Raw genomic sequence first — 25,370 nt, 5'->3', positions numbered from 1 at the left:
AACTAAATTGCATCGATGAAAAGGAAATCACTAGATGTTACACTCAGTTTATTCACATTTTGGAGACAGTCTTATACAACTTAACTGATTTTACAATTACAACAAATAACCATTGTATATTATTTTGGGGGAAAAAGTATAATTAAGATTTTAACCTCTAGAAAGGAATATGAATGGATAAAGTGAACTAGTGTCTTATATACATTTAATAAGGTTTCAATCTTCAGTCCAGGTCATCTCTAAGTCCATCTGTTTTTTTCACAAAGCAAACTTGAACCACACAGTAAAACCACAATGCCAAGTTTTCATTAGAATGCATTAATAAAAATTAAAGAGGGCAGCAGAGATGCTATTGGTTTCTTGGCAGAGCAACAGACGGGACCCACAATGTTCCTGTCATTAGAAATGTTTGTCATATTTTACAGAAATAAATACAAGATGTTTCCAAATGTACAGTAATGCTGAACATTTTCTATTTGATTTTTGTGTTGCTGTGTAGCCTAGAGTGTACACACATTACATGGAGTATATTCACATACATTTGAAACAAATTGCCACTAACAAGTAGATGTGAAGGTGAATATTCTAATCTCTCAATTTTACTTTGCACTAATGTAGACACAGCAAAAAATGTTGTTCTTGGTTTGTATTAAATAGGCTGTTTATTCACAATATATGTATCACCAGTAATATGTGGGTAAGTGGGCAGCAGGCAGCTTTATGAATCTTGTAATTTCCGCTCCAACTCTGAAAAAACTTTTGCATTGACTTCATCCACTTCATCTTCCACCTAGAGACACAGGTAAAAACACAGTCACATTCTCAAATAATGTTACAGTATCACAAATGCACATGAGCAGCACTTGTGTGTGAAGTGACAGATGGTCTAGCGGTGTCACCTGCTCCACATTGTCCACCTCTGGGATGTAGAACTGAAGCATGTTCTGGATGCCGTTTCTCAGGGTGACTGATGAGCTGGGGCAGCCAGTACAAGACCCCACCAGCTTCAGCTTCACTGTGCCATCTTCAAAGCCCTTAAAGATGACATCACCCCCATCCTCCTGCACTGTTGGTCTGTGAGAGAAGGGTATTTATAAAAGAGGACATTGTCCGACTGTGACTTTTGACTTTCATTTGTGCAAACTAGATATCTGGGACGGTATTCATAAAACATTTTATCCTACCACTAAGAGTTCTCCTAAGTAGCAGTTAAAGTTCTTAGCTAAGAGTTTCCTCCTAAAACATATTCACAAAGGTGCTGAGAGCAACTTTTACTAAAGAATAGGGAGAAATCTTATACTAAGAGAAAGGGCAGGGTTTACCTTGTTGCTATGGATAATGTCAACAAGCGTACTAAGTAGGCCCACAGTGATTGGCTGTTAGGGGGTGGGTCTCTGTCAGTAATTTCATCATAGAATTTTTGTAGAACAAGGTACAATGTTGCCACATTCAAATAAAGATTTTCAATTGAAAGGGAAGTGTAACTAATTAAACAAGTATATGTTCAAGTATTTGTCAGACTCTTCCATGTGCATCTTGTAAAACAAATAGTAAATATGCATAAAGGCAGCTGTATGAATTGTCGATGTGGGGTCTGGATAGGGCATTTATAGTTTGATGCAAAGTTCTACTGACAGATGGCTGAGATATACCTAGTTTGTCTGCGCTGCATAATATGCATAACTTTTCCCTGTGGCCAAGTAGCATTGTGGTCAAAACTTGAATCCTCCATGTCATTGGTTTGTTTCTGTGACTGCATCCCTGATTAACTCTTCTACAATCATAATACCATTGCGAAGGCCATAACTTTTAAAAGCTCATGATCATCATCACAAAATGTTTCTAAATTGTTTACGTTCCACGATGGATTGGCAGCAACAGATATTTAATAATTGTTTGTGATTTGGTCTTAGTGACATAGGAGTCCTCTTGACTACCGCTAACTTTACACAGATTTAGAAGCTGGTTTTAACGCTAAACGCTTAGTAAAGTTCTCATATATACAGCAAAGAAGTAGGAGTCCTAAAATTAGGAGTTTCTCCTAAATTGGCAAGTTAGGAGCTACTTTAAGGCTTAAAATGTTTTGTGAATACGGCCCCTGGTATCTTGGTATCTCTGAAGGCTACATCATGGACAAAATATGCACTTTACCTGATTCTCGTATCTAGAAGCTCTTTAATAATGGAAACAATTTCATCATCATCTTCTGAGTGACCTGAGATATGAAATACATGTTTAAGACAATCATGGGGTAATATAAGGTAACATATTTCTAGTTTCAAGATAATTTCACAAGATGAGAATATAGTGCACAAAATGTGATGTTCATACTCACTACTCTCATGGTGGCTCACCCCTGTGGTTATTGGGGCTCCGCTATCAAGGAACTTGGTTATGGCCTCCACAGCATGACGCTTAATGTCAGTCCATTCCACATCATCATCTGCCTAAACAACAACAATTTAAAGGCATACATTGAAGACCCTTCAATTCAGAAATACATCTAAATCAAAGACAAAGAAAAAGTAGATGACGTGTATGGATACCTTTGTGACTGTAATGAAGTCAGGGCCAAAGAACACACTTTTTACACCTTCGATTTCAAAGAGATCCCTGTGGAATGTAAAAAAAGTGTCAAAACAGTTTAATTGTAATTCTAAAATGTTTTAGTTGTCTTCAGACCTAAACAGTGAGTGTACATTAAACCTTGTCATTTATTTGACTGGAATCAGTAGTGAAAGCTTTTTAACATTTAAAGCTTAAATCAAACATAAACACTATATGACAAGCGGTTATCTTCCCTTTGAAATGATCAGTTTCATCAACTAGGCTTTATACATTTTTCAGACCACAAAAACTAGCTAGACCTACATTAATTCAAGAACAAACACATTAGTAGGGCATGTTCAAGATTCTACTTTCTTGTACTGTTTGAAGTTGAAGTGGTGGATCCTGCAGCATTATTAGCTCTACTAACCAGTGGTGGAATGTAACTAAGTATTTTTACTTAGGTACTGTACTTAAGTACAGTAACATTTTTATGTATCTGTACTTTACTTAAGTAAAAATAATAGTGCATACTTTTTACTTTTACTCGTTACATTTTATGAACACAGTTTCGCCAAAATGTTGCCAACACAAATATGGATTGCGTTGCTGTTTCGGAAGTTCAGGAGGCTCTATCAGCTCCAATGATAGCAGAATGCACGTTTGGCAGCAGCACCAGGGCCGGACTTATCCATTAGGCAAAGTAGGCAACCGCCTGGGGCCCCCAGCTGCCAGGGGGCCCCCAGATGCCAGGGGTGCCCTTGAAAGATTACATAAAATGACTATATGATCAATAATAACTATAAAATTTAAACAAATCAAATTAAAGTTGTAGTGTTTAATAAGAATCTATTCATTTGTGTAAGCACACCTCTGTGTATTGTTCTCATATTAGTTATTCGCCATGAGAATGGATACATTTAGTGCAGAACCTAAAGTAAACCAAGTGATGTTTTCCCGTGTGAACTTGACCTCCGAGTGAGCTTGATTATTTTATTAATAAGTAGTCGCATGAACACGACAAAAGTCATAACCTTCCCCAAAAGTATCAACAAAGATACCAACAGAGCGTTTATTCCATGGGCGTATCTAGCCCTATTTGGTGGGGCTGGAGCCCCCCCCAAAACATTCATTAGCCCTCCCCAAAAAAAAAAAAACTTTTACTTTTTTATTATTAGGGTTCCTCCGGTAGGAGGAAACCTATTGTTTTTGTTAGTATTCTTCTTCTTATTATTATTATTATTATTAGGGAACCCTATTGTTTTTGTTAGTATTCTTATTATTATATTTCTTCGCTAAATGGCCCAATAGCTCAAAAAGTCCTGGATCCGATTTTTCCAATTTGGCCCAATGATACAATAGGTCACTCATTACTCCCAGAGTGCTAGTGGCCCATGTGCGCCCATAGGTGGCGCTATGAAACACGCCCAAAGTCTACGTGATTTCCCCAGCGCCCCATTACTCCAAAATGCCTGAAAATTGGTATCCATGCCTTATTTCTCATGGGGAACAGAAAAGCCTCAAGGACCCATATTGTCAGACTTATGAATTTTCTTTTTGTTCCAGATGTGTAGAATACATGTTTTTTATAAAGGATCAAATTGAATAAGAAATTCTATACAAAATGGCTGAAAGAAGTGTATTTATGTAAATGTCCACATTGCTTCAATATCTTTGTGTTAATAAATCAAATATAATTTTGACTGATTGTTTTCCAACCTAATAGGGTTCAAGACGACATCACTCTGAAGTACCATAAACAATTTCACCTTGGTATGTCAATATATGATTGAATTCAATTGAATTGCTCCACAATGCGCGCGCTCCAAATTCTCACAGACTCATCCTGCCCCTTGACACTAGGGTGACCACCTGTCCCGCTTTGCGTTGTGTCGCACAGCATTTTCATCCCTTGTCGCGCACGTCGCATATTGAAAATGCTGTGCGATACAGCGCAAAGAGGGACAGGTGGTCAACCTACTTGACACACGCACAAGCTTGTCGAGACGCACACACATCCTTTCTGGAAACGGTTTGCTGACCAAGCACCCACCCTTGGAATTTAGCTCCTGTTTCATTTCGCTTCCAATCGCAGCTCGCTGTTACAAATATAAATTATTTTTCGGCAGCCATTGTTGTTTTCAACTGGAATCGCCTGATAGTCATGTCGGAGGCAGCCACATTCGGTAAGTCCTATTTTTACACATTTTAAGCTAAAATCATGTTGGGTTCGTGATAGTACACTACTCTTGAATTATGGTGAAGGTTTGGGCACTTTGAGACCTTTAGATCATGAGTTTGAAGTGACGGAAAACCGAACTCGAAAAGTAGCTAGTCTAGCTTTTTTCCCTCTGTGTAATTAGTGAATCATGTAGCATCTCGGCGAATTCATCAAAAAGGTAGAGGAGGGCAGCTTTTAGGAGAACAAGCGATTCCCCACAGACCTGTCGGCTCAGAATTTTGATTTGGCTCGTGAAAGTCTTTGTAATAAGCGCCAGGGAGACCACATAGGCTTATGAGGCATCCTTGTTTTTGTCGCATCATGTTCATAAGTTAACAATTTCACAGTTCAGTCGACACCAAAAATGTTGAGGAGGGCAGCCTTTAGGAGATGTGGGAATTGTGCTTTTAGCCAGATGCTCCGATTATTTTTGTGATTTGTTGAAAACTTGCAAGTGGAGTGAGACTGCGTCCCGGGGTAGATTGTTTTGACTTAGCCTCATAGACAGACTCGGCTCGCTCACTGGCAGTGTGTAAACAATAATGTATTTCACTCAGTTCAACTCCTGAAACGTCAGGAAGGGCTGCTTTTTGTAGACAAGAGCCTGCTGAAGATAGCCAGTATATAGGATCTTTCAAAACAAGCCTATGTCATTTGTCATTTGCCTGAGAAAGCGACCTACGTTAGCCAGGCTAGTTTCACTCGGTCAGCCTATTTAAAGGTCTCTGACAGTCAGAATCACTGTTTACAGGCAAAGTTCGAGCTGGTCTTTTGTCAGATGTGTACATATTGACCAGTTTAGAGCTAAATACTCTTGCGAGAGCCTGTGTTTTGAGTGACTTTGCATGGGTTTCCAACAAATTTGGATTCAAGTTCAAGTATTGCCACTACATTTCACAGTCAAAACTGAAGTCTATCAAGTGTAGATGGGAAAAGCTTTATTTTTCACCACTGACATGGACCCTTTTTTCACTTTTAGAGGTAATGTAGAGTGCAGCAGAGCATAATGAGAGCAACAAGAGAGGATGCTGAGTGTAACAGAGGATGCAATAGAGAATACTGAAGGCAACACAGACCCCTTGCTGGACTACCCCTCTCTACCTGGACAGCTTCTCTTCAGCCCTGCCCCCAAAACAGCTTCATCCAGCTGGCCTGCCCTGCCTGCCCCTGCCTTGATATCTCTTGAAGATCACAGAATTACAGCTGTTTAAACTTCAGCCAAATCTTATTAAGCTTGCTACAGAACAAATAGCTTACTTTTTTATATACAGTAACTGACCACTATGGTTCTCAACACTGAGAATAGCTCAGTAGGTTAAGACAGTGTACTGCAAGGAGCAAGGTCACAGGTTCAAATCTAGCTGCAGTCTTTTGGCCAGTCATCATTTTGATTATCTGTTTAGTTTAACAGGATGACATCATTCTGATATACCATGTTCAATTTCACCTTGAAATGTTAACCGTTTCTTAACCTTTGTCCCACTGCTGACCAAAGCTAATACTCAAATCACTGTTGGAGCACAGCTAGATAATCAGCGTTAGTGCCCCTTGGGTACCCAGCATGCAGTGCGGTATATCAAATAGGCAAAGACTTGTGGAAAATAGTGCGGTTACAACAGACGTGCGAGGGATTTCAGTTGTTGAGTTTGTTCAGTTAGATGTTTGTAATATTATTGTTTATCAGTTAATATAATCTTGTTGGTCACCCTGATTGTGCATGTTGTGTATTTTAATAGGACCAGAGAGTCGGCTGCTGTATTGCCATAAGCTATTCTCACAAGGAGCTGAGCATGAGCTCTGCCATAGCCCAGTTGCTCACATGACTATTGTTAATTGTGCATTGACTAAGATTCTGGAAAGAGATAAACTCAAGAAGAGTTACAATATCTGCCGTTTTTCAGCCGTCTGGGGAAAAATTGTGGGAGGCGTGTTTTTGGGCTACCCCTAAACCTCATGTGGCCGCTGCAGCATTTCTGCCTTGGCATGACCTGTGCTGGGAGAGAGGGAAACAGCATGGATGGAAGTTGTGTGTGGGCAGATGTGTCTTTGTATAGTGTGAAATGGAATATGAAAGGCAATACAAAATGGCTGAAAGGGTTGTATTTACGTAAATGTCCTCATTGCCTCAATATCTTTGTGTCAATAAATACAATATCATTTTGACCGATGGTTTTTCAAACCTTATTGGCTTTGAGATGACATCATTCTGAAGTAGTACCATGTGCAATTTCATGCAATTTTACATTGAAATCTAGACAGTTTCTTAACTTTTGTCCCAAAGCTGACCAAAGGTAATACTCTGCCCTTTCTATTCATAAAATCTCAACAGTTGGTGTGTAGCAGAGAGGATAGAAAGACTGACTTGTAACCTTTTGCTCATCAGTTCAAATCCCCATTCAGCCTATTGTTGTTGGCCAAACATGAAGTCATTTTGCTTCTACATTGTACATTTTCATAATATTTTGCCATTTTGCAGAGGAACCCACATTGCTGCTTGCAGCTATATTTTTAAATCTAAATTTGTTAACTTCTCTTCCTAAAACCCACTAGATAACCCATAGGAGGACACTATTTAAAAGGATATTTTCATAATAAAAATATCCTATTATTAAGTAGGCCTATTATTTCAAAATAATAGGTTTTATCTAGGGGCTAGCCCCCAAAAGTGGGAACCTTGGGCTGGGAGATGTTGGGCTGGCAGCCAGGCTAGGACAGATCATAAACAGTAGGCCTACATTATCCCTTAATTAACAGATGGTACTGTTTGAATTGCGAAATGCATGTTGACATACAGCAATAGCATTAAAATGACACGATTGTAGGCTACCTTTATTATTTATTTAACGTAGTGGTAAGATAGCCGGTAGGTTATGTCAAGCTAGCGTGCTATCTGTGTTCTTTATCAAAATGGGACAACCTAGACATTGAGAGACATTGCGTGAGTAGCCTAAGTAGGATTGATGTAGTACTTTTGACCTAAGAATATATTTTGCTGGGTTGCCTACTTGTACTTAAGTACTAAACTTCAGTACTTCCTCCACCACTGCTACTAACTTGGCTAAAGAGGAGCATTCTGCATTCTGAGGAGTAGGGAAATCCAGTGTTCCTGTCCCCAACACTGGTTTACCAGGGAGAAACTTCAAGCTTCTCGGGTTTGGCGTGTCCTGTGTCTGAATAGACAAATGTCGAACTGAAACAAAATAATATCGTACAGTGTTATTGAAGTATAATTCACATTAATTAAGTAAAATTCAACATATTAAAGATACTACGACACTGTTTGATATGCTTTCTCACCTAACAGTTGTGTAGGCCCAAAATCTGACACTGGTCCATGACGAACTTTTTTTAAACTCTGGCCAATTAATTGTGAGTAACAATGGATTTTCGTGTTGACTGGACACCTGCTGAAAAGCGATTTCAGACAAAAGCAGTAGGTACATTAAGCAAACTATAATGGCACACACCATGACTTTGAGACAATTTCAATGTTAACGACGATTACGATTAATTACATAATGTAACCTTAAACAAGTCATGTCAATTGAAGCGGCATAGAACTGGAACGTTAACCTCTGAGTAGTGCTAAGTAGAGGTACTAGCTAGTTACTCGGGAGCTACTGGTAGCCAGCTGACTTTGTTAATTATCAGGGAAGGGTCAATTGACAAGCTAAACATTTTCAAACTTTGTACTAGATATATATCTAAGTTAGTGCTAGCTTGCTAGTGAACATTGGCTTGGAGATTTTAATGTTTGAGTGTTGGGCTACTAGCTCTAAGTCTATCAGCTGTGTCGCAGTCCAGTATCTCATGGCAATATGCTAGTACTTTACAGTCGCTAGTCTAGCTTGATTCTAAACTCAAATTAACTTTTGGTCACGAAAAATCCTATAAATTACTTATTCACTGTACACACACTGGTTAGATTTAAAGATATGGAAACGAAAGCAGACCTAACGTTTGTTGTCACTGATGTATTTCGTGACCGTATCAACTGTAGAAGACTCCATCTCATGCGCGCAGCCATTTTCTTTGTTTTGAAGATAGGTTAATCCACTTAATTGTTGCATTACCGCCACCTTCTGCTCCGGAGTATCACTTATTAGACAATACATTTACTATCTAAATCCCTTAGAAAGCTTTCAGCGTGCTTCACAACATAGTCCTACTTTAGAATCCATATGCCAGCTACCCTCAACCTATCCCTGTTTATCCACACTACTCTATAAAAAAATATCCCTGAAAGCGAGTATCGCTCCGACCTGTTCTCTGTCACCCATGCTCAGCAATCACTTTAATGTGAATTCCTACACCCCTCAGATTATTCATCATACCCCTTACAACTCCGTGCTCCGCTGAATCTTGCTGACATCCCTCAAACAGACCTGTCTAGTGTCCTACCAATTTCAGTGTTTTGTTTTGGTCAATGACCTTGAATTGTTCAATATGGCATTTAAAGGGACAGACTGTTAATGAGGAGTGAATAATGTCAGTAACCCAAAGTATGAGTGAACTCGTCCATCAGTCAGTTACAAATATCTATATTGAGTTCAGGAATTTGTATCAACATGTGAGACACAGAAATGACCTGACCTGCATTCAAGGCATGACTTTCGCACCGAAGTTCTAGCTACCTCTATTTCTTCTTTGTTATAGTTGACTAGACATTCTAAGACCAAACCATAAAACTGTCAACCATATCATATAAAGCTCTGTTACAAAGTTCAATTTGTTTAGGGTAGATTTTTCATTATAACCTAATGCCAGTGGAGGTTTAAAAAAAAAGTGCCACAAACTTCCACAGAGAGACTTTCTAACCAGTCACTCTGCATAGCTTAAAACAAACATTGATAGCGTCAAGAGGGCCCACCCCATTCTTTGCCTCTGTTCTCTAACAGGACATGGTGGTTCTCTAGCTAGGAGTGGCTACAACAGAAGAGACAATAAAACTTTGCTCTCAAAGACCTCAGAAAGGATTCCCCGGCGTTGTACAGTAATGATGAACAGCTAGACAGAACCGTGACTGTATTTTGAAGGAATTCAAGAAGTTCCAGCAGAGATCTTTTGTATCTGACAGACGGACAAAGTGTACTGGACACTGATTGAGCATCCTCTACCTATCCTCTGCTACATCTAAAACCAGACATGGTTCTCTGGATTCTGCTACCCATCACCCTCTCCCTGGTGTCTCTTATTGGAACCTGGGCTGTGTAAGTTTGATATTTAAGTTATTATATACATTAATACATTTATCTTCACAGTCTTTTGGTTTGTGTAACAACTTTGTAAGAGTCTGTACCTGTATTTGAATACCCCATACAGACCTTCTCTTCAAATGTATTCTAATCTGAACAGTGTTCACATTCTATGAGAAGTGATGGTAATATCAAGTGGTCTACTCCTTAAAAATGCCCAAACATATTACAACTTGAGTGAGACTTGAGTGGTCAATTTGGCAGTATGGACCGATAAAAATAACCTACACACGCAAAGAATAAAGACAGGACAAAACAATTTATCAACACTCTTAACAGAACACTGGACGATAATGAGTGTGAAAAAAATACTATGGTCACTAAGAATTTCCTCCAGGAATGGAACAGAACGGAAACAAGCCAGCTTCCTTTTTTTAAGACCACTTTTGCTGAGTCTAATGGCAGGCAGTAACTACACATTGGGGTTGCTCAGTTTTGTGGCATTTCAGATTTTATTTCAATATTTAAAGAGTAGTTTAACTAGACTTTATTTAATTGATTTAACCATATTGATAGGCTAATATTGTAGGTGGAGGTAAAATGACAAATGTACCAATGCTTAAATACCTACAATGACTCATCCATAACATATGTAGGAAAGGTTGTGACATAACTGCTGTTACCTAACATTAAGAATGTCTTTGCGAGCCTGTTAAGGCGTCTTGTCAACGCTAACCCACTAGTTACCTGCGACAGGATGCCTTGATATGGACAGGCTACACAGGTTTCTACAATGTTACTTTGTGTGCGCTAGCTTTACCACTCATATCCCATTTCCTAGTTACTCATTGAACATTCAGGCTACCTTGTGTTTACTTGTTGGATTATATATTGAATGGAATCATGCATAATAATAATGATAATTTATAACGATGACATCAAATGTGCTTCTTTTTCTAAGGTACGGTCTGGCTTCCAGTTACAACCATGTGTGCCATCTAAGTAACTGGTATGTAATTTGTATCTCCTATATCCCATACACCAAAGTAGTTTAGACCAGTGTTTCTGAACTTGTCCTTTATTATTAAGTCACGCCCAAGGGGGTGGTTGGGGGGGGGTGTGCTGAGGGTGTTTCTGCTTGGCTAGTAGGGGGTATGTAACTCTGCATAACTCGACCCACCATTTGAGAAACACTGGTTAAGACTGTAATTAATGATCATCCCTGATAATTCATCCTTATTTTGTTTTTAGGGATTACAATAACTCTTGCTCGTTGAATGAGTCTATGGAATGTTGTCGAGTCCCCACCATAAGGTAACTAGTTTGCTACATATTCCCACAACATGGTGTATTTCACCCGTGGTATGTTGACTTTGTGACATTAATTTTTGTATACATATGTATGACAGCTCAAGTGGAACCAGCTCTCCAGAAAACTCCTTATTTACAGCCACCATAAATGCTGGGTCATTTTTGTGTAAGTTGGGACAGGCTTATAAATTTACCACAATATATATTCATACAATTGCCTAAAATGCATAGTATCATTGAGGTGCAAAAGTATGTGATGAATGAAAATTATAAGGACTATATCTAACTTATTTCTCTTCAGTTCTAGTGTTCTGTATTTTCCACCATGCCCATATTCTGGAAAGAAACGCCATGCACGCCATGCTCAGCAAGTTTGCCCTGGTCTTTGGTACTGTGTCTGCTTTGGGGGCATTCATGGCTGGGAACTGCAATGTGAGTAGCTACTGTGGGTAACCTGGACAGTGGTTGCCATACAAGTTCATAAAAGCACATCAATGTTTTGAAATACATTTTGTGACAAAAGTTGAGCACTTTGAAAAAACTGTAACGAGAGCAAACACAGATGGGATACTCACTAACTTGTAAATCTGTTTGTTCAGTCAGGGAAAGTGAGACCACACTCATAAAAATAGCTTGATGACCTTGGTTAGAGACAAAACATCCTGAAAACAACATATTGGTAGTCATTATTATTACTATCTCTGTTCATACATGGTAGCCCTGGGAGATTTTTACATGGGATTCCTGAATACAAAAATTACATGTACAATAAAACATAGATGCAAAAAAAGTATGAACATAAAGATAAGATACAAATAAATGAATACAATTGTATTGTTATGTATTTCAGTGTTTTTGTTATACATTAGTCCATGTACCTGTATCTATTTCATTCAAATTAAAATGAAAAAAGTAGCCCCTGAACAAACATATTTGACAGCAGGTATTGGTGTAGGTACTGTGTTTTTCACAGTAGTTTTGCACTGTTCAGTATTGTGTATGGAGATAACACATATTAAAGAAACGTGCCACATCAGGACTGTGTAATAATAATGTGTGTCTGTGTCCCTTTACAGCCAGGATACCTGACATTGCTTCACTACCTGGGAGCAGCAGTTAGCTTCCTGTGCATCTGTTTCTACAGCGTTCTTCTTACTGCACTGACCGGCAAGTGTGTATTGACAGGGCTGGAGAAGTTCCTTTACCCAGCACGCATAGTCTCTACTGCAATCCAGATCATGTCTACCATCGTCTGTATCCTTCCATCAGGACTACCTAACTTAGCTGCTAGCCTCTTGTATGATGAAGCTGGAACAGTTTGAGAAATGTTCTAGGCTTGGATGTATTAACTTTCATGTTTACAAGGTGGTCAATATAGGTCTCTAGTGGGATAATGTTGTTTGCGTTAGTATCATACAATATTAAATTAGGTAATGCTGCACATTATAGGGTTTGACCACCAGTTTGCGTACAGTATATCGTACTGTCCATTAAAAGTACAATGTCTTCTAGTTTGGGATTTAAGAACATGATATCATCCAGCACTGTTAGGAACTAATTATGCAGGTCTTTGTTTATTGTTTGTTCTACAATTTTAGTTGATAAACTGACGTAGGTTGTTTTAATATAATGACCAATACTATAGATATTAGTGCTAGCTTTTTGTGGCGTAAAATAGTCTGTTATTGTCTTGGAGTGGAAGGCAGTTTATAAAAATAGACTTTCTACTTCAAAACTCTTTTACGGCCTTAACCATTGACAATTTTAGATTGCATCTTGTTCGTCCAGAACGATCACATATACAAACACTTATCAGCTGTGTGTGAGTGGATTCTCAGCGTGAATCTGGAGATGTTTGAGCTGAGCTTCGCTGTGGAGTTTTACTTCTTTTCTTCTGCCATGTTAGCGACTGTATTAGGGAGAAAAGATGAGGAGAAGCCTCTCATCCTGGCCTGAGGACATGAGGAACAACAGCCGCTGTGAGGATATTAGTGTAGTCCATCACTGGACCAAACCTGGCTTCACAGTACTTTGTACAGAGATGTCTACATTAACTTGAGCTCTCAGGGTGACGATTAGCAAATTTCCCCACTATGTGGTCATTGCCAGTCTTCTTGAAGAATTAAGACTTGTGACTCCATTGTATTTATTGATAATCAGACAGAATATTGCCATAGATCCTCTTCATCACAAACAAAAATGGAAGATCACTTGTAAGGGTTGCAGCATTCATCCATCCCATCTCTTCACAGGTGTCTTCATGGACACCTAGTCCCATGACACACAACTGACACTTCATTATTTCTCATCACAGGAACCCCCCCAATGTATTACTGTAAATACAAATCACTATTTACATAATTTATTAACTTTTTGTAAGCAATTGGGAAATGATTGTGCCTTATATTAAGTTATTGATGTATTATAAATCAGCTGAAATATTTATCAAAACTATTTGGAAGTGTGTATTACTTTGCAGAAAAGATGTGTATGAATTGTGATGCTACAGGACAGCAAAGGTTTAATATCTGAACAGTATTTCAGGCTTGTGCGGAGAGAACCCTTTGGGTCCTGTAAAGCTTCAATCTGTCAGCAACAAAATGAATTACAATTGCAGAAAATGTTTATTTGTGATAGATCACTGTTAGGTAACAAGTGAGGATTCCAATAAGAGTAATATGAACAACCAGACATTTTGCGTGTTCTACTACCATAAGCCTCGCTCAGCTGCTCCATACATTTAATAGAACAAAAATGTCATCCATTAATTTATTACGTTTGTTAATTTGTGTTTTTATACTACTCGTTCATTTGGATGAATTTTCTGCTGTGATTTTGGCCTGGGCCTTTATGCAATTATAAATAAAACTGGTATTTAATTGTTGAAGACTTGCTTAGTCTAGTAGATACTAAGAGTAATACTGGATATGACTTCCAGCCTTCTGACAAATAATTTACATCACTAAGAAAACTAAGGTAAAGTGTTCCTAAAATAGTACCATAGGGTAATGCCTTTGCTGAACAAATAAAGCACCTAATGTGTCTATCTATACTGTATTATTTACTGTATTATGTATGTAGTGAGCTGTTCTGATGAATGACAACCCTCCACCAGAGGTATAAGTCTGTACGGTTCAAATAATTCAGGTCTGGCAGGTAGGATTAAAACATGTTCAAGATCAGATAAGCAACCTGAAATAGCCATTACATTTAACTTGCTCAACAAATGTTCCAGCCCAAGAATGCTAAGCCATGTTGCAGTCCTTTGTCTTAAGTGGTCTGTCTGGCTATGTCTGACTCAGAATTTCAAGTACAAAAGGTTGCTGTACTACCCTGACATAATAGGGTTGGCAGGCACTGACTGATTGGAAAAAAAGAATAGGTGTGAGTAAATATTTCAACAGGCAGGACTAGCATCAAAGGTATGGTCAAATCAAATGTATAGCCCATTTTACACGCAAGCATGTCACAGAGGGCTTCACATACGCCAATAGAACTGCCCCTCAACCAACCTAAACCCTCAAGGAAGACTAGGAAAAACTCCCAACAGGAGAAAAAATGGAAGAAACCTTGTGAGGAGCAATTCAGAGGTGGTGATGCACAGAAGATGGTTGAGAAAGTATTAAACAGGTTTAACTGGAAACATCAGTAAACTTGACATGATCTATACCTAAAGTATGTTGTTAAATATGTTGTGTATGTGAATATACTTAAATTTCATGTAGCACAGAACATGACACATTAAAAAACAAGCACATGGTTTGGGTTTAATGCAAAGCACTTAACCTTTACTTGAAAGAAGGTAATATACATCCTGGAATTACAGATAGTAAAGATACATTATGAGCAAAATCATTTCACAATGAGTATCACCTCCTGTTTTGCATCCACTTGGAGAGAAGTGTGAAATATCTACAGTTTTGTTAGGAAGAAAACAGTGAGAAGCACACCTAAATCTGTCCAAGCATTGTTACTGGATGATACACTGTAAAAAAAAGAAGAAAAGAAAAACACTTCTATATTAAGCAGTAGTCCACATTTGTTAACCTCAACAAAAAATTATAAAAAGGAACAAAATGAGGGAAACTTAAATGTCATGGTTGTCTTTCAACTAAATAGTTCAACAGCAATGCATATTTCATAAATAAATGTAATAAGGGGGAGAAAAGACAAGTTCAAAATAGTACTACAAGCGAGAATCCACAATTTCAGCATGGCTGAAACAATAAGTGGCCGTCCCCTCCCCCCCTTAAATTCCACCCTTAGGAGTGAGACCACAGCTAATCTTTTACAAACTTAAGACACTGTAGTCTATCTGCAGGCGCATCTGCAATACTTTGTCATGCCAAACACCTCCAACAAACTAGTTAAAACTGCCCTTAAAATTTGCTGAGTTAGTGAAAAGGATGCCTTGTATCGCATTATCCTGGGTGGCAAGAAATTATTTTATTAAGGAGTGAGAACGCTGTGTGACAAAACAACATAAGGGGTTTTCCTCCCTCCTCACCTCACTCCCAACAAACAAAGCCTTGAACAGCCTTTTCATCAGCTACACTAGGGGAAACACTGTCCACTTCTAAAATAACTCATTCACTTTCACTAGTTCAAATCGAACAGATCCACTGACCACATCCTCCTCTTCACTCTCCTCCTCTGATCAGTAACCTAAGGACTATGCGTCATGGGGATTGTTCCCCTTAAGTTGTGGAGCTGTTCTTTTTACACAACATATCATTTACATAACAGTTCACTCTTTTTTCTGTAAAAAGGAAGGACTCTACAGTAGTTTACAACTCAAAGTTATTAATGTGCTGATGCGGGTTGGTAATTGTTTAAATCTACGGCGAGATGAAATGGGGCATCTTCAAACTGAATATAAGTTCTTGGTGGTGGAACCGCTCTTGCTGGAGGTATCATCATGTGACTGGTAGCCAATCAAGGCTTTGGTGGGGACGTTCAGTCGTTCTTTGTACTGTTGCCTGGAGAAAGAGAGAAGGAAAAATATATTTAACAAGTAGTTGTATCATGATCGCCACCTAGTGGCAAACTGGAATGAATTGAGCTGCTTTAAGAATGACACATACCCTATCGTAACGATGGCTTCCCTGTTTTGGCAGTTGCCAGTCCAGATGGCAATTTTATCGCCCTTCGGTCTGACATTGACCACAGCTCCGCACACGTCTTCACTGGCCTCGTCAAATGACTCTCCAATCAAACACAGGAGCTACAGAGCACATGTCAGACGAGCGAAACAAACACGTCGAACAAGACTGGTGAGAGACAAGCACTTACAAAGCCACACAAGGTAGTGTTCTTTCTAGTTTTTGTAGTTATACAACTATATGCACGACTGAGGTATAGGTCTTTAGGACCATAAAAATATGAAGGCGCCGTACTTGGCCTGAAAAGGGTTACTGCTCGCTGTACATACCGTTTCCATCCAGTAGCGGTCCAGGTCGTTGTGTCTCTGCTGTTTACTTAGGGTCATCAACCATCGGCCCCCCAGCTTGTTCCTGTCATCCTCCCACATAGGCTTGATGCCATCCTGAAACAACATTTAAAAAAATGTATCTCGATTAATCTCACTGTAATCTTGGAATTAATCTAGATGAATTTAGATTAAAATGGCTCATTTGAATTCCGGCGAAGGCATTCAGAATATGTGTGCTACCCAAATAATGACTAAAAGCAAGTCTTTGAGAACAGGTTTCTCAAGCCAGATGAGCGAGGAGATTAGTTAGTTTGGCTGATAGAGCAGTGCTGACGGGCTTGCCTCGGTTGCACTCAAACAGTAGTTTGACGACGACTCTTCCCCTGTGCTACATCAGTGCTTGGCCTGGCATCTTCCGCATTAGCTAAGGGATGCTTTGCGTATAGGTGGTATTTGAGACTGGAAGAACTCCTACAGTAAACTAATTCGGCATCGCGGGTGCAAACAACCTTAGTCTTGTCAAGGTTTGCATTGGGAAGCTTCTTAAATATATTTTCCCTTAAGCAAAACCGGCAGCTTCATAGCTGCATCCATGTTAGCACGTCACATTTGATGTTGTAATTTCATACACAATGCACACACACAGGTTCGAAGACTCGTTCTCGCCCCCTACAGTGCAATTTGGCTATGTATACGTCCACGCAAAAATATCAAGGTGAAAGTCATCATAGCTTGCGTAGTATAGACCTAGCTCCCAACCCAACTTTGAGAATAGATTAACGGCGATATTCTTTCTAATCGCCCGATAAGAGTCTCACGTTAACGCATCACATTAACGCCGATAATGCCCCCCACTACTTATAAGTAAGTAACTACTTATAACCAGTGCTTGAAGTGGAGAAAAAAAGGTGCCAGTACTCTCTTGCATTGGCAAGCCATTATGAAATTTGAGATTTCTACAGTGAAAAACTAAACTTGGATGGCTGGTACAACAACAATTTATTGTTTGCCTATTTAACAACATAAATGCATTGCCTCGGGAACATAAATTATCAGGGGGGTGGCTTAATGTTGCTGGGCGGCAGGGACGGACTGGGAGTAAAAAATAGGCCCTGGACTTTTATCCAGACCAGCCCACCAGAACCGGCCTCCGTATAGCTACGCCACCACAGCTGCCTGCTAATGCATGCATAGTCTGTGTTTGATGTGATGCTAGTTCGAGAGTTGGATACTTAAAGAGCAACTTTTTGGGCCTTTATTTGAGCGCAAAATAGTTTTTTGAGCCTTGTGTAAAATAAAAATGGCTGTTTTTTAATTGGTAAAACCTTGTCTAGTGAAAGTTATGTATTTTTTTCTCTTTAATTTTCAGGCCCACCCTTACGTTTCTTATCCTCATTTTCCATCGTTATTCTTCTCCCGGTGTTCCCGATAGCCAGTCCGCTACTGTAGGGCTATTCCGCGGTGGTGGATTTTTAAGTCATATCATTTTAAATCCTCGTGCTGTCAGGGGGTGCTGCAGCACCCTCAGCACCCCTAGTTCCTGCAGTCGTACTGTATTTATTTAAACAAGTTTGAAGCTCATCATTCATAGCCTACCCAATGTTTCTGGTTGGACTTGGACCTCTGTTAACGTGTCTGGCTCTGGCACATACGTTCTTTTAGTGCCTTTCTGAAGCCAGGCTAACATAATTACTTAGAAACGAAAGTCGTTTCGTTTCTAGGTTTGAAAGCAGCAGTGAAAAATATGTTTTACTCAGGCATCAGTTGATGCTGTCTAGATAACTTTTTCGAATCTAGCGTACTGGCCTGCAAGAATAGGTGCCGATACGCAAGAAAAAGGTGCCGGTACGCTTAAGAGTAAAATGTAGAGGTGCCGGTACTGTGTACCGGTGAGTACTGGCCCACTTTGAGCACTGATTATAACTATTTACTGGTTCGAATTATGTTTGATATTTTTTCTTTATTTGTTCAAAAACCGTTTAATACAGTCATGCAAATAAAAGAATAAGGCTAAACTTGTCTTACATGTGATAAGAATACATCTATGTGACACAATTTAATGGAATACACTATTGTAATTACTGTCAGATCTAGATCTAGTTCATGCCTAAATTATGGTGATATAGATAACCCTATTAACTTATGCATTCACACAGTCAAATGTATTACTATCCCCCTCTTCCTGCCTGAAAGACAACCCGGCAGTGGCAGTTGGTCAATAGGGGGCGCTATCCCCTTGAAGTATTTCAGAGATTGAGGATCCTTAAACATGTGAAACAAATTAAATATGTTTGCCTGGTAGTCATTTAGCAGCATTTACCTTTTTTTAAATCAACATCATATTTTGTTCATATCTGTGTGCTGGCGCCGGCCAAATGAGTGTCTATGTAGGTCCTTACACTTTTGAAAAGCAGGTGACTTGAAGCTGCTCTCAATGGCTTGCTTCAGATTTTCCACAAGTAGCAGTTATTTGTGCCCCAGACACTCCCACTTTTGTTCTTAAGAATCAATATTGTTTATATTTTTTCCAGATGAAATGTATCTTTACAAAAAAAAAGTTACAGATTAAGCAGCAGTGATCGCTGACAAATTTACACTTGAGGTTTTTCCGGAACTTGCTATGGGAAACATATGGGTAGCTGGATGTGATGTGGCTATTAAACAATTACATTCAGTTCCGCATCACTAACGGTGTGATTTTCTGTTTGCGCCCACCCAAAAAATAATTGCACCAGCCCCCACTATATGCTGGGGCATGTTGAACTTGCTTTGTAGTACAGGCCCCTGGTCTCTTGGTTTAGGAGATCCTTACCTTGAATAAGCAGTAATCACAGCCAAAGCCAAGTTTGCTGGGTTGCTGTATATGGTTATATAATCTGAAAGATAAATAAATGGAAACAAGCGATTAGTGACATAGCCCAGTCTACAATGTATGTTTGGACAATTATATTCAGAATATCCTGTTCTGTAAAATGAATCTCTCCAACATTTGTAATATTCTGCCCAATTAAACGAGCCACCCTCCACAATTCTTTTCAGGGGGACCTCATAGGGCTAGGGAGGTAAATACGTACGCCCAGAAGTCCTCCACAGTGTCAAACTTGGCGATGAGACGCAAGTTCTCTGTCCAGCTTTTGCTCTTGTCGTTTTTGAAATACCACAAAGCCCACCTGGGGAGAGAGCGAGAATAATTCAAAAGATGATCTTGTGCATTCACATGAAAAGAACAAATATCTGATAAAATACACACCTAAAACAGTCAGCCTACAGTCATATATCATCTGTAAGGTCAGGATGGGGAAGGATATGTTGAATATCCAATAGAAAACACCTGCTATGCTGCATGTTAGAATCACAAATGTAGTGTAGCCACAGTCTCAAATTGAGGTAGCCAAACAATAATAATAGTGTTTCCGCTATGTTGATTTTTCTGTTGCGACCCGCCACGGCTACATTTCTGCCGCCACGGTATGAGAAATAGGGCTGTACAACATTTTAGGCCGTCTATCAGCAGTGATTGTTAGAAAGCATATCGGAGGATAGCACGGACATGCGCTTCAGAGCGCAGTTGAGATTGCATGTGTGAGTTCTTGAAAACTGTAGAGCTAAGTCGTATAACTTATGTTGTCAGTTAATTTAAGGCTGTTATTGTATTAGTCTATAGTTCTTGCTAATTTAAATTAAGTTAACTGGTGATTTTCGTTGTTTGTAGGCTATTCTTCCCCTGCTGCAGACAGACCTGCCCCCACTGCTAGAAAAAAAAATCCTAGAGGAAACACTAATAAACTTGGACATTTCTTGTAAGTAAGCCACATACAAATTCCTAAATTAACCAAAAATACACTGTCTCTGCCGAGTTTATCATCTCTTATCATTTTAAAACAATTTTAGCAAAATTATTCAAATGACTAAAATCCAGTAAAGGTGTCAGGCCTCTAATCTCTAGGTAATAGAATAAGAAAGATAGTCCACAAAGTCCTTTCAATCAACATTTCTTTAAAAACACCCTGTTGAGCTTAATCCCCCCAAAACAACACGCAGACAGTGCAGTATGCATATAAATGCAGAAGAACAGAGAAACAAGGCAGCTCTGTCCTACAAACACATCCATTGTTTATGAGCGATGCCACTATTCTTTTATCTATTCCCAGAAAGGATAGTGTAATAGAGTGAGGGAGGGGGCAGGACAGGGGCAACAACTGAACCCATTGCTTTTCATTAAAAACTCCAGGCTTCTGATCCTGAAGATATCCTAATAGTCATGAACACAGCCTTATCAGCAGAGCAAAGCTAGGCTACTGCTACTAAAACACAGATAATGAAGTCTTCCACAGTTGCCCTAATGACAAACAAGACAGATTAGTACTGTTACTTAAGACCTGGGGCACGTTCTCCGTACGTTGCTTATGACATCCCTGATCAAATGACACATCCTGATCTGGCTAATTCGGTTCTTTGAACACCAATGTTGTTTATAATTATTATAGCTGGATTGAATTATGCGTTGGTCTAAAAGGGGGTATGTATCGATAGTAGAAACCTTGATCAGCAACGCTGCTATTGGCTGCTCACATAAGTCTATGGCTGCTCACCGTGGCCAAAATGAGCGCCCTGTTTTTTTCCTCAACAGAGCCAACAGTGCAACAGCTTGATCGAAGATTACTCTGAATTTGAAGATTTAATCAGAATGCCAGGGAACACCTCAAAGTTAGCAAAATCCAAGAAAAAGAAGGCTGGCAAAAAGTAGCAGACCAAATTAAATGTAGAGTAGTGACCACGTGTTTTATCGCTTATTACAGTAAGCTAGGCCTATATTTTTGTTTTTTTCATACTTTCATATTTTCATTTATCATCTTTAAATCATATGTGGTTTCAACAAATGTATTATGTAAATGAAACCCTCACAAAAAAACAAAGGCTATCCTCTCAAAAAGTAGGCCTAAAGGCTAGCACAGTGGTTCTCAACCCTGTCCTCAGGGACCCCTGTCCTGCTTGTTTTAGATGTTTCCCTGTTCCAACACACCTGATTCAAATAAAAGGGTCGTTATCTAGCTCTGTAGAAGCCTGGTAACGAACATGCATTTGAATCAGGTGTGTTGGAGCAGGGAAACCTAAAACATGCAGGACAGGGGGTCCCTGAGGACAGGGTTGAGAGCCACTGGGCTAGCATATCGCGCTGTGATTAAGGAGACAATCTATCACGCAATGAGCAATTCATTAAGTTTCATATTAAATTCTGCTAATTATTCTTGCACCTTTTCCAACAGGTTCCTGTGGTAAAAACGGACAAGACATATCTGTGGCAGACTTCCTGTATCACCTTTCTTGTAAAGCCTCAATCTAATCATGTTTACATAAAATAAACCTGCTACTGAGCAAGTTTAAGCTTGCGGACCTGTTGCTATGACAGCAAGTCCAGGATGAGCTTCGAAGAACCGAACAATCCAAGATGACAAATCGTCAACAATCAAATCCAGCTTACTGAGTTAGCGACGTACGAAGAACGGGCCGCTGGAGCCTTTAAATTAGACAAAACATGTGGCCTGTCACTACAGTGTTTCCTCTAGGATTTTTTTAGCAGTGGGGGCAGGTCTGTCCCCCCCCCCCCCCCCCGGCTGAAACAAAGTGCTAACCCTATATTTTGGAGCAGGTTAATGTAATTGTCTAATAGCTAATGTAATATTGCACATATTTTTGTCCTATTTCCCCTAACAAAATAAAGTTAGGCTACTTAATGACACCTTACAGTCAAAGTATGTTCTAAATGGCATAAATGCTGCCAATTAATAATTGACGTAACAACTTATTGTAAATGGTCAGTAGCCTAGCCTATCGATTAAGGGGCCACTCGAAAGCATGTACACTGTCGGCTTCATTTGATCTTGATAGGCTAAGTTTTCTGTAACTAATAATAACACTATACCCACTATTTATTGATTAAAGCTACTTCAGCATAATAATGCACCTAAAATACAAACATGAGCAAGGGCAGCAATCGCTATTGAATCGACATGTGCAATTTCGCTTGCAGGGGAAGAATAGCCTAAAAACAACGAAAATAACCAGTTACTTTATTTGAATTAGCAAGAATTATAGACTAATACAATAACAGCCTTAAATTAACTGACAACATAAGTTATATGACTTAGCTCTACAGTTCTCAAGGCCGCACACAAGCAATCTCAACTGCGCTGTGAAGCGTGTGTCCGTGCTATCCTCCAATACGCTATCTAACAATCACTGCTGATAGACGGCCTAAAATTTTGTACAGCCCTATTTCTGATACCGTGGTGGCAGAAATGTAGCCGTGGCGGGCCACCACGGAAAAATAAACATAGCGGAAACACTGCACTGACAAAGCCAATTCAACAGAGGCAATGCCTTTGGACTAAGTTACTCTACTGCACTGCTGATGAAATACCAAGCAGAGTGTAAAATCAGTTGAGCAACACATAGGGCCTAGTAACACAATGTGTTGGGAATTGAACAACTCTGAAGTCTGCTACCCTTGATAACACTAGAAGGGTGATTAACCCATAGATGATTAAAGTTACACACAGGGCTGCAAGTTGTCAACACACCATCAATGTCCAATGACCCAAAATCCCAGCTCCAGGATACTGAAAGGCCCAGCAGTGATTTGTGACAGACTACCCCTGGAACAGGCAGAAAATCCCAGAAGTGTTCTACTGAAGAAGAGGTCTATGTCAGCACTTCTACCCTGAACCTACTGCTATGCAGAATGGGTAGGCAATCATTTAGAATATAATTAGAATTCTAGAAAAGGTAAAAGGGGCTTGGTTTGTATGATCAGAAGTTTAGAGAACCACCTGAAAAAGGACATTATTTGGAACTAGCTGGGTCTGAATTGTACAAGCATTGCCTCCATCCCAAACATAAGCAAAAACACAGTAGCCCAAGTCTCATAGAGTGGACATACGGAGTTGGAACTATCTGGTTGAAACCCCTCCCATCCTCTTGGCAGATATTGTGATCTTCGAAATAAGGATCATAAAATCCCCCCTCTAGACAGATAAGATGAACTCGGTGATGATGTTCGCATTGAAAGCTACAATTGAAAATAATTCAGGTTAAAAAATTGCCAATATTATTCTACAGTCCGATTGGTAACAAAATAAGTTATTCCATACTTGTTTTGCAAGGGGTGCTTGATGTACTGCTCAGAACCTGCAACCACGGGTGCGGGGGCGTCCGTTTGGGGTTCTTCAGTCTCCGGTGCTTTCTAAATAAATAAATAAAATACATATTGGGCCAGTTTAATAATCAACAATCAAAACAGTATAATTATTCCAAGCTCAAACCGTACTTCTTAATCGTCATTTTATTTGTACTTTGTCACATTCATCCTAAAGGCTAGATCAAGCCTATGTGTGGAAACTATGGCAACAAGCTAGCACTAAGCTAACAGGTATATCTTGCGAGTTTTACAGGCTACTTAATAGCACTGTGGCTAGATAGCAGTAACGGTGTGTCAAACGCCCGAAAGATGCCAAGATTGTTTGCCTGGCTAGCATTGAATGAATGATTCGCTCAATGTCCTAACGACCGTTATTGGCTAGCCCCCTAGTTTACAGTAGCTAACTGCACTTTAACGTGAAATTGAACCTAACGTCTGAATGGTAGCCTAATTGTCTTAACAATATAAGGCACTCACTACATGCCACAACAATCAAATTTCCTCTCAACTTTGATTATACGATACTTAGCTTGCTGGCTATTAGCGACAATGCTAGTAAACGTTGCTGCATCAAAACGAGCTAGCAAGACACTAGCACTTTGCTAATGCGGGGCACACGTGTCCAGATGTCACGAATTTATGGTTTCAGAAGCGTATGAAATTGGTCACGAAAAACAGTTATACATTTCGATGAGAATTATACTTATACTAGCTATCATTTATATCGAGGCATTTGAATCATTGAGTTCAAGCACTATCAACGTCGTCCATTCTCCTCTTTCTTGCCAACAAAGTCACAACCAGGCAATGCCATCCAAATCTATCGCATCGCTACAATATCGCAAGCTAGCTAGACTAGGGGGGCTAGCTCTAGCAATGGTGCTGAGCATGTCCAACACTTGCAGCCTTCTGACAACCAAGGAAGCAATGTTATCGTTAAAATACAGTGTATTATTTCCCCATAATAATCTTATGAATTTCAAGACACAAACGGACCAAAGTACATTTTTCTGCTAGAGTAGTAGCCGAATTTGTAGATACCTCAATCTCCCTTACCGGCTCCGAGGTCGCCATCTTGACCAGCTAAAGTTCTCTGCATCTCTGCGCTGGTGCGTCAGATGCCACTCTAAAATCTACGGCAACCGTTTTAGTCCACGTTTAAAACATTAGTAGGCCTAACAGGTTTCCACCTCGGTGCATCCACTCTACAAGGGTAGACAACGTTTTTTCATCTTGCAGTAGTTACACACAAGCGAGCGGTGAGCGGCAACACTAGAAGCACACACGCGTGCAGGAGTGTCCACCCCATAGCAATTTATTTATTGCATTTCCCCCATCCTTGCTGTTCTTCCTCGAGGAGCAGTGGATAGCCCTATCCAAGCGTCTATCACACATTCTACAGGTCCAAAAAACATATTATTAGTAGGCCTGTATATCTCATTCACACAGGGCCTTCCCTAGTATGAC

General features: G+C 39.6%; 3 protein-coding genes across 6 annotated transcripts; 1 reads left to right on the top strand and 2 right to left on the bottom strand.

The window, feature by feature from the left end:
- Nucleotides 1-31: 31 nt before the first annotated feature.
- Nucleotides 32-8,879, bottom strand: LOC146267999 (NFU1 iron-sulfur cluster scaffold homolog, mitochondrial). 2 transcript variants are annotated; one of them, XM_084708955.1, is made up of 8 exons: nucleotides 8,722-8,879; nucleotides 8,066-8,172; nucleotides 7,823-7,958; nucleotides 2,547-2,613; nucleotides 2,336-2,447; nucleotides 2,152-2,215; nucleotides 900-1,074; nucleotides 32-790 (listed from the first exon to the last, which is right to left on the bottom strand). In XM_084708955.1, exons 1-8 carry the CDS (start codon nucleotides 8,793-8,795, stop codon nucleotides 719-721), a joined length of 807 nt encoding a protein of 268 aa, XP_084565081.1. In that variant the 5' UTR covers nucleotides 8,796-8,879; the 3' UTR covers nucleotides 32-718. The 2 variants fall into 2 exon arrangements, with proteins under 2 accessions (XP_084565081.1, XP_084565080.1); XM_084708954.1 differs by having other exon boundaries at nucleotides 8,066-8,175; nucleotides 8,722-8,867.
- On the top strand, nucleotides 8,118-14,161 carry LOC146267998 (transmembrane protein 150A). Of its 2 annotated transcripts, none has more exons than XM_084708956.1 (8): nucleotides 8,118-8,201; nucleotides 9,846-9,978; nucleotides 10,925-10,972; nucleotides 11,215-11,277; nucleotides 11,373-11,440; nucleotides 11,576-11,706; nucleotides 12,351-12,528; nucleotides 13,043-14,161. In XM_084708956.1, the coding sequence occupies exons 2-8, from the start codon at nucleotides 9,914-9,916 to the stop codon at nucleotides 13,228-13,230; spliced, it is 741 nt and encodes a 246-aa protein (XP_084565082.1). In that variant the 5' UTR covers nucleotides 8,118-8,201; nucleotides 9,846-9,913; the 3' UTR covers nucleotides 13,231-14,161. The 2 variants fall into 2 exon arrangements, with proteins under 2 accessions (XP_084565082.1, XP_084565083.1); XM_084708957.1 differs by having other exon boundaries at nucleotides 8,188-8,201; nucleotides 9,912-9,978.
- An 873-nt stretch (nucleotides 14,162-15,034) lies between these two features.
- eif4e1c (eukaryotic translation initiation factor 4E family member 1c) lies at nucleotides 15,035-25,088 on the bottom strand. Of its 2 annotated transcripts, none has more exons than XM_084708958.1 (7): nucleotides 24,945-25,088; nucleotides 23,857-23,948; nucleotides 19,780-19,875; nucleotides 19,518-19,581; nucleotides 16,706-16,819; nucleotides 16,359-16,498; nucleotides 15,035-16,253 (listed from the first exon to the last, which is right to left on the bottom strand). In XM_084708958.1, the coding sequence occupies exons 1-7, from the start codon at nucleotides 24,975-24,977 to the stop codon at nucleotides 16,139-16,141; spliced, it is 654 nt and encodes a 217-aa protein (XP_084565084.1). In that variant the 5' UTR covers nucleotides 24,978-25,088; the 3' UTR covers nucleotides 15,035-16,138. The 2 variants fall into 2 exon arrangements, with proteins under 2 accessions (XP_084565084.1, XP_084565085.1); XM_084708959.1 differs by having other exon boundaries at nucleotides 24,960-25,067.
- Nucleotides 25,089-25,370: the final 282 nt, after the last annotated feature.

Source organism: Hypomesus nipponensis, chromosome 11, assembly GCF_054491055.1.
Source record: "Hypomesus nipponensis isolate SF chromosome 11, ASM5449105v1, whole genome shotgun sequence".
NCBI lineage: Eukaryota > Metazoa > Chordata > Actinopteri > Osmeriformes > Osmeridae > Hypomesus > Hypomesus nipponensis.
The sequence above is the reverse complement of the archived record's forward strand: the minus strand, read 5'-3'. Positions and strand labels throughout refer to the sequence as shown.

What these genes read in the sequence shown, in the direction of transcription:
- LOC146267999 (XM_084708954.1), bottom strand. Translation starts at nt 8,795, where the DNA reads ATGGCTGCGCGCATGAGATGGAGTCTTCTACAGTTGATACGGTCACGA. An exon ending in TCAGTGACAACAAACGTTAG is followed by an intron (nt 8,176 to 8,721) that starts GTCTGCTTTCGT and finishes ATCGCTTTTCAG; the next exon opens with CAGGTGTCCAGTCAACACGA. An exon ending in TGGGCCTACACAACTGTTAG is followed by an intron (nt 7,959 to 8,065) that starts GTGAGAAAGCAT and finishes ATTTTGTTTCAG; the next exon opens with TTCGACATTTGTCTATTCAG.
- LOC146267998 (XM_084708956.1), top strand. Translation starts at nt 9,914, where the DNA reads ATGGTTCTCTGGATTCTGCTACCCATCACCCTCTCCCTGGTGTCTCTT. An exon ending in TGTCGAGTCCCCACCATAAG is followed by an intron (nt 11,278 to 11,372) that starts GTAACTAGTTTG and finishes TATGTATGACAG; the next exon opens with CTCAAGTGGAACCAGCTCTC. An exon ending in TCATGGCTGGGAACTGCAAT is followed by an intron (nt 11,707 to 12,350) that starts GTGAGTAGCTAC and finishes GTCCCTTTACAG; the next exon opens with CCAGGATACCTGACATTGCT.
- eif4e1c (XM_084708958.1), bottom strand. Translation starts at nt 24,977, where the DNA reads ATGGCGACCTCGGAGCCGGTAAGGGAGATTGAG. An exon ending in ACTGTGGAGGACTTCTGGGC is followed by an intron (nt 19,582 to 19,779) that starts GTACGTATTTAC and finishes TTTATCTTTCAG; the next exon opens with ATTATATAACCATATACAGC. An exon ending in GAAGCCATCGTTACGATAGG is followed by an intron (nt 16,254 to 16,358) that starts GTATGTGTCATT and finishes CTCTTTCTCCAG; the next exon opens with GCAACAGTACAAAGAACGAC.